At 40.7% G+C, this 8,333-nt stretch overlaps 1 protein-coding gene across 1 annotated transcript; it reads left to right on the plus strand.

Annotated features, from left to right (window-relative positions):
- Positions 1-773: 773 nt before the first annotated feature.
- On the plus strand, positions 774-7,972 carry gmpr (guanosine monophosphate reductase). The gene is made up of 9 exons (XM_061664456.1): positions 774-1,050; positions 2,457-2,576; positions 3,154-3,237; positions 3,674-3,847; positions 4,050-4,131; positions 4,802-4,908; positions 5,136-5,178; positions 5,389-5,548; positions 7,397-7,972. Exons 1-9 carry the CDS (start codon positions 964-966, stop codon positions 7,575-7,577), a joined length of 1,038 nt encoding a protein of 345 aa, XP_061520440.1. The 5' UTR covers positions 774-963; the 3' UTR covers positions 7,578-7,972.
- Positions 7,973-8,333: the final 361 nt, after the last annotated feature.

The raw sequence follows: 8,333 nt of genomic DNA on the forward strand, positions 1-8,333 counted from the left end.
ATGCACAACATAGCTGTTGCGCTTATAAAGAGATAAAATAAATATGTAATTTGTAATATATCCACTTTTGAGAAATGCATAATGTATTTTTATAATAAAATGACATTCAAAATGAGGAAATTACAGGAGAGGGCTGTGGTGCCTACATTTCATTGTTGACTGGAACTATGCTGCTACCTGCTGGTCCACTTTGAAATTGCATTTCAATTAGCCATAGACGTTTTCCTGAGTGGGAAAACCGCTTTAATTTAGGAACGTGTTTATTTTTCCCAAGTATTAACGGCATTCCCTTGGGGGATTTGCATCTGGTACGACAACTGGAAATGGCCTAAATCCACTTCAAACCAAAATGGCTGACGACCTGTTCGTTTCACAGCATGGGTGAATGTCACGATAAACATCTGGACCAGATTTTGTGCCAGTTGGACGCAAATGGTTTTTAATATTCCGAGAGCCGTACTGATGCCTGTAAAAAAAAAAAAAATCACCTTCAAATCAAAATGGCTGACTGTGTGTTTCACAGCATAGCAAATTAGATTTTCATGCACCCTGTCACAACGGACATCTGTGCCGGATTCCGTGTCGACAAGAGTCACTGGTGCCGGATGCGAGCATTTTCAACCTGTTCGAAAGCGCTCGTGTCCCTCCTGCGGTTTGCTCGCAATGCTCCTAGTGGACAGCGGGTGTGCTCTTTAGCACTGCAGCACACACCACTGCAGTAAGTGTGCGAGTGTGACACTGGAGGAAGAGGAGATGAAGAGAAGGAGGTGGAGGAGTAGGGTGTGAAAGCCCAAATAAAGCCATGGGGGCAGGGCTGGGCCCCCATTCGCTATAAATAAACTGGCGTCCCGTGGGCTCGGATTTGGTGGTTCGGGCTTCGGACACGGGACCGCCGGCGCCGCCGCTGCTGCTGCAGTAGTAGTAGCCTTCCTCAAAGGAATTACATCATCATCATCATCCAGGATGCCTCGTGTGGACGCAGACCTCAAGCTGGACTTCAAGGATGTCCTGTTCCGGCCCAAAAGGAGCAGCCTGAAGAGTCGCTCCGAGGTAACGACCGCGTCATGCTACACTGTTGCATCCAGGAAGCAGAGACGCTTCAAAAGCCAAATTTGGTTTTTTACCATATGTTGCAAACATATCTCCCAACGAATGTACTGTTGTGGTGTCATCAGAGCGAATCGCTGCCCTCCAAGAGTAGCGTGACCTTCTCCGAAGGTGGAAAAACACTTGAGCGCACAAATGCTCCACGTGACCATGCTTAGGTTTGATTATATTCGTTATTCAAGCTTTCTTGTGGGCCGCAACAAGAGGAGAGACGCAGTACAAGTCCGCGCTTGCCAGATAGTGAGCCCGCCCAAAAGACACGAACCCCAAAATCTTCACAGATTCAGAGTCAGCGAGCACACAAACTGGCTATCCTCAGCAGACAACGGCCAATTCTCATTCGCCGACTCACACGTCACTCGCCGGACCTGGCCCCGCATTTTCAAGCCACGCGCATTCAAAGTTACAGATACTACAGTGCAGAATGGTGGGATGGCAACCCCAAGTGGACACATTTGCTTGCTGCACCTCACATGCATATATATTGTAATTTCGTTTTATGCAAAACAATTCATTATACTTTTTCCCCCCTTCAAAGAAATGCCCTACCTTAGAAAATACAACTTCCTTTTAAAAAAAAAAAGAAAATCAACATTCTTGAAAAATATGACTTCTGGTATGTCTTTCATAACCCATTTATTAAAGTATTGCAAGCTTGTTGCACCCCATTTACAAAGCTACAATATTGTAAATTGTTACTGTGAGGTGAGATGACGACGTCACGTGACGGTTGCGTTTCTGGAACGGGAGCGAGCGGGATGTCCGCAGCAACACGAGTCCCGCAGGACTTCTGGGAAAAAGGCGTTTAAAAATAGGAGCGTGCACATTCCCAATGTGGCAGCTCGACAACACGTGCACTCGCCAATGTGTGATCACCCTCGGACACTACATTAGGTACACCAGCATCAGAGGTGCAACTAAGTCACACAGTATAGCGGTTATAAAAAGTCTACACATCCCAGTTCAAATGCCAGGTTCTTGTGATATTTAAAAAAAAAAAAAAGCCTACTAGAACAACTGAAGCTTACTTGGGCGTTCATGCAAGGCGGTTATAAGCAGGTGTTCACACTTGTGCAACCTCTCTCTCTGTTTATTCCCCCCCCCCCACATATCAAAATGGAAGAAGTTTGAAAATAATCTAAAGCATGTTAACCTTTACATATTCAATTTAACAACAACAACAACAACAAAAAACATACATAAGGCCATGAATGTGTATAGGCTGAGTCCTGATCTGTGATTGGATGAGAAAGCCGGGGACAGGCGCAAACTGAAGAGGAGAGCAGAACGCGCGAGAGAGGGAGTAACATTTGCTAATATTTGTAATGTGTGGTAATACTTGGTACCAGGTGGACCTGCAGAGGACTTTCACATTCCGCAACTCGAAGCAGACGTACTCTGGAATCCCCATCATCGCCGCCAACATGGATACCACCGGAACCTTTGAGATGGCCCGAGTCCTCAGCAAAGTAGGGACAATTATATAAAAAAAAAAAAAAAAATTAAAATGATGCCAAATTAAATTCCAAATGTATTCCAAACTATCCTGTTTAAAAAATATATATTTTCCATTTTATATTCACTCAAAACATTGAACGAAACAATCCAATAATACCCTCAACATTGCAAATACAATTTAAAAAAAAAAAAAAGTACCTCTTGGGTACTGATTAATGCAAAAGGCTACCGGTTTGATACACACTTGAAATAAATTTGCTCGCATTACATTTAATTGAAAACGATTATATTCATCTATTTGAAAAGAATCATGTCAACCTCTCACAATAATTATCAACAGGCATTTATAACAATAACATGCAACACTATTCCTATTCATCTCTTCACGCGTTTACATTTAAAAATGATCCTTTCTACAACATTCCCAGGAAATCCCAATGTTCCAACACTGGTGAGCTGTTAGCGCCCCCTGATTTATAAATCGTATTGTTCAGTATACACCAGAGGAGAAACTAAACTAAATCTGTGTGTCCATGTTACACACAGTTGTGGTGCCTTGGAGTAACGAGTGTACTGTGCCCGTTTCAGCACACGCTGTTCACCGCCATTCACAAACACTACACTGTGGAAGAATGGAAGAACTTTGCTGCTAATCACCCAGAGTGCTTGGAGGTAAGTCTAATATTATTGGAGAAAAAAAAAAATAATCACTGCAACTATGACATTTTGGTTCCTTTTGGGACTTACGACAAACAAAAAGGACTTCATCCATGTAACATTGACTTTTTATTTTGGAAAAAGTATTGACTATAGTTTAAAAAAAATAAAAAACGTAATAAAATCGAACTACAGTACTGCATTTTCATAACTTTTTTGTTTCGAAAACTTTCTGAAAAAAATACAACTGAAAAAATAGCTATTCCCACAAATATTTTGTTTAAAAGTTTAAGACAGGGTGTATTCTAAAATATTTTTAAATACATATTTTCGTATAAAAGAATGAAAATAATGACTAATTCGCAAAGCTTAAAAACAAAAAAAGATGAATTAAAAAAAAAATAATAAAAAAAAAATCTAACTTCATTCTTGTTTTTCGTGACGACATCAGCACGTCGCCGCCAGCTCGGGCAGTGGCAGCGGCGACCTGGGCAAGCTGTGCGCCATCGCCGAGGCCGTGCCCGCCCTCAAGTACATCTGCCTGGACGTGGCCAATGGCTACTCGGAGCACTTCGTTGACTTCGTCAAGGCGGTGCGAGGGAAGTTCCCCATGCACACTATCATGGTACACACACATTTTTAAATGGCATACATGCATAGTTCCGTAATAAATCCACTCTAAATACTTCTGTAACGATTAGGGAGTTAGTGAATTATTCCGCAGCCCCTGCGTTCGGAAAAATCCCTGTACAGTGGACCCCTGTATTTAGTATTTATTTTTCTGATGACTTTTGACCTTAAGTCCTGCCATTTGGATGTTTCCTCAGGCCGGTAACGTGGTGACGGGGGAGATGGTAGAGGAGCTCATCCTCTCCGGGGCGGACATCATCAAAGTGGGCATTGGACCAGGTGGGCACACCCTCTCCTCGCAGAAAAATCTGACAAAAGCATCACTTGTTACTAGGCAGAGTTCAAAAGCAGCATATATCTATATTTTTTTATAATTGCATCGTTGCTCTGTACGGAATATAAAATATGCATTGGTACAGCACTGCTCCTTATGCTGTCATACTATTTGGTACCTTTCATACAGTTGCTTTTTGAAAACCATTGCTTTATTATACTATAATCATAATTATACATGCATCCATTTTCTTTACCGCTTATCCTCACTAATTCATTAAATTGTACACGTAATGTCGCTTTTAAAAAAAATTTTGACGAGTATGTTATTAGTCTAATTCAATAATAGTCAAGTTAAATAAATGCAAAAATACAAATTTAAAAAATAGGAATACAAAAAATTCATATTGTATAGGACTAGAATTTTTGAAAATGCAATATAAATTAGTTAATTTCAAATAAAAATACAATGTACCCAAATTGTCCTAAACATATGCAGCAAGTATTAAATAAAACAAAATTTAAATCAAAATGAATTTAAACTAATACAAAAACTACATTTCTAATGTATTGTTAAGCACAGGCACACGCATTACTCAAAATAGGCAATCACCATAATGATAACACTATTACATCCATCTGAACTGCTCATCATATAACCGTGTGTGCGTTTCAGGGTCTGTGTGCACAACGAGGATCAAGACGGGTGTCGGCTATCCTCAACTGAGCGCCGTCATCGAGTGCGCCGACTCGGCCCATGGCCTCAAAGGACACATCATCTCTGTACGTAGAAGAATAGAGCCACAGAAGCATTTCGTAGAAGAGGATAATAGCATATTAGAAGTGGAAAAGTTGCCTCGGGTCTAGTTGCTGTTCAATATACTGGAGCAGCATGCATTGCAGATGGTGGCCAATAGAGGGAGCGATCACACAAAGTGAAGGCCTGTGCGGGTGACTTGACTGATTTCAATGTTTTTGTTTTTGATTTGTTTTCCACCCAACATCTTCAGGATGGTGGCTGCAGTTGCCCTGGCGATGTCGCCAAAGCCTTTGGTGAGTAAATGAGTGGTGCGTTCTTTTCAACACATGAGGACTCACAGCAATCAGATTCGACCTTCATGTCACACTGTATACTCAAAATATGATTATTTTCTTGGGGGAGGGGGGGGGGGGACTCAAGTTTGTATCTTATTTTTCTGTTCCAGAAACCTTTGAACAATTTCCATTTTCCTCATATGATTGTGTAACCTTTCGCCACAAAAGGTGCGGGCGCCGACTTTGTGATGATGGGCGGCATGCTGGCGGGACACGACCAGTGCTCGGGCGATTTGATCGAAAAGAACGGCAAAAAGTTCAAACTATTCTACGGGATGAGCTCCGACACGGCAATGAAGAAATACGTGGGGGGCGTGGCCGAGTACAGGTAACACTATTCATACCTGCTCCAAAATTAGATGTGACACAGAACTAGAATGGGCTAATTCCATGTTTGTTTGTTTTTTTTTATTATTATTTGTAAGTGTATAAAAGAATAGAGAAAAGGCATATCTTTCAGTTGAATACTAGTCAAAATCGAGGTTTCGCTCTCATTTTGACAAATGGGGAGGAGTCAATTATTTCCCTCAACACTTCTCGCGATTCATCAGCACGACACGGGGCCATTATCCCAGAAAGTGAGCTTCAAAGATTGACGTGAGAGTTGGAAAGCATTGCTTTAGCTTGGCTATCAGTGCATCTGCACATCTACCATTTTAGTGACATATTGCGAGGTTTGACAGGTGTTTGGATGTCGACGACAATCACACTACATTTTTCTAATTGTGCATTGGTGCAAGGATCATTTCTTAGGTTTCATCAAATATTGATACAGTCTATGGATTTAGACCTTTATTGCACTACTTTATGTTTTCATGTTTGTATGCGTGACTGTTATCTTTCATGAAATATTCACAGCTTTGACAGTTATTTGGACCACTATTGCACAAAACTAATAATCACATCAAATATATGTAACCCAGGTCTAATGTAATTTTATATTTGAATGGCTAGAATTTTTTTTATGAGGAGATTACTGGGCCTGAGTTTGTGTTGTACACAAATCCCTAAACATATCTTTTAATTTGAATAAGGACTCCCACACAAATACCCATTTAACTCAAGTCAACGCTTTGGGGATAATTAGTTGCAGGCCTGTTAACGAAGCTTGAGTGCAGGAAGACAAACTATAGTGGCCAATTCACTCAAAACTAAGCATTAAAATATATATATATATATATATTTTTTTTTTTAAAAGCACCTGCATAAATCATTCAGTACTCACTGACCAGATGGTTAGCATTGCTAACGGGGAAACGAGGCGATAGCATATAGCCTCTAGCGCTATATGCTATCAACTCAGTGCAAACAGCAGCGTAGAATGAGGATCAAATCAAAACAGCAGTTCTGAGACAACGGCAGGCTGCGTCCTCCGGAACACCGCCCCCCTTTAAACACATGTTATCAAACGTGACATCACTTCACGTTAACTTAGCTTTAGCATGCAAAGCTAAAGCTAGGCTAATGGCATCAAGGCGCAGAAACGAGTATGCTAAGCTAACTAACTAGCGAGTGGCTAACAAGCGTTACACAACCCGTTTACAAGTACAACATTTAGCACTCCTTTACCTCGAGTAGCTCACCAACGAGTTAATTATCAGCACCACGGGTGGTCAACCTTGCCGGTAATAACGCCACTTGCTCACACCACAGTGACAAACTTGATTAATTTCACCTGTGTGACACCGCGCCACTTTGTCCCGCCCTAACGCAAAGGAGTGAAATGATTGGCTTTCGCGATTTTGCTGAGAACCAATGGGAAACAAAGAAACAGAATGACTGACATGGAACTGAACAATTAGGTGGCACGAAATTATACATGGGCTTTCACAGACAAAAGAGAAACCTTTTAACAATTGAACCTGTTAACTGCAAATACATTCTGAAGCATTAAGCACCTTTTAACCAGTTGAGATATTATAAACTGACTTTATGCTTTTGGACTGATTTTCTTTTAATAAATAATATTAACTTTTAAAACGGTTATGTACTTATATATATATATATATATATATATATATATATATATATATATATATATATATAAGACCACAATCTCTATAAAAACGATTATTCAGAATTAGACTTGGCCCTAGTTCTCAGTAGCTCAAATTTGGCTTCATGGAGGATCCATGTACCTTTTTTAAATTGTTTTTCAACTTTTTGCGGACATCAGAGCGTCGGAGGGCCGGACGGTGGAAGTGCCGTACCGGGGCGACGTGGAGAGCACGATCCGCGACGTCCTGGGCGGCGTGCGCTCCACCTGCACCTACGTGGGCGCCGCCAAGCTGAAGGAGCTGAGCCGTAGGACCACCTTCATCCGCGTCACGCAGCAGTCCAGCCAAATGTTTGCTTAATGGCGCCCCCTGTGGGCCGGGCGCTCAAAGTCGTCTCAGGATTATCTGCTGTCAACCTCACTAAACGATTGTTGAGACTCTATCAACAATGGACACGAGCGATGCCATGTCTTTACAGTGGTGCCTTGACTTGCGAGTTGACTCGCGAGTCGGTCTCTCTTAAGTCGAGGCGCGACCGTATGTGGCACGGCGGGACGAGTAAAGCTCATTTGTTTGCTGCTCTTTTGAGGGGGACAACAAAATGCAAAAATTCGTCGATGTTACTTCTTGGTTCCATGCAATAAAAGTGCATGCAGACACTTCTGCTAACTTGCGAACTCCTTCACCCGCGCTCATCATTGTGTGGACATTAGATGTAAGGTTTTTTTTGGGGGGAAAAAAAAAAAAAAAAACTTTTCAAGGGGGAAAATATAAGTACATCTATTTTTGGATGAAAAAAAGGCGTATTTTATTAGATTTGCTTCTTCAATAAAGTTGTATTTATTCAAACAAAAAGTTGGACATTTTTTAGAAAAAATTGGTATAGGTCAGAGAAAAAAAAGTTGATTCTCTTCGATGAAAAAGGTGTCTTTTTCATTTTTGTTTTTAGAAAAAGTTGAATATTTTTTTAAAAACAAGTTGGACAGTTTTGGAAAAAAATACTAATACACATTGTAAATTTGTAAGAAAGGGCGTATATTTTCAATATGAAAATTGTATTATTTTTTTAAGAAAAAAAGGTTTGTCATTTATTAAGAAAAAAAGTTGCCTGTCTTC

This window comes from Phycodurus eques, chromosome 20, assembly GCF_024500275.1.
Source record: "Phycodurus eques isolate BA_2022a chromosome 20, UOR_Pequ_1.1, whole genome shotgun sequence".
Lineage (NCBI taxonomy): Eukaryota > Metazoa > Chordata > Actinopteri > Syngnathiformes > Syngnathidae > Phycodurus > Phycodurus eques.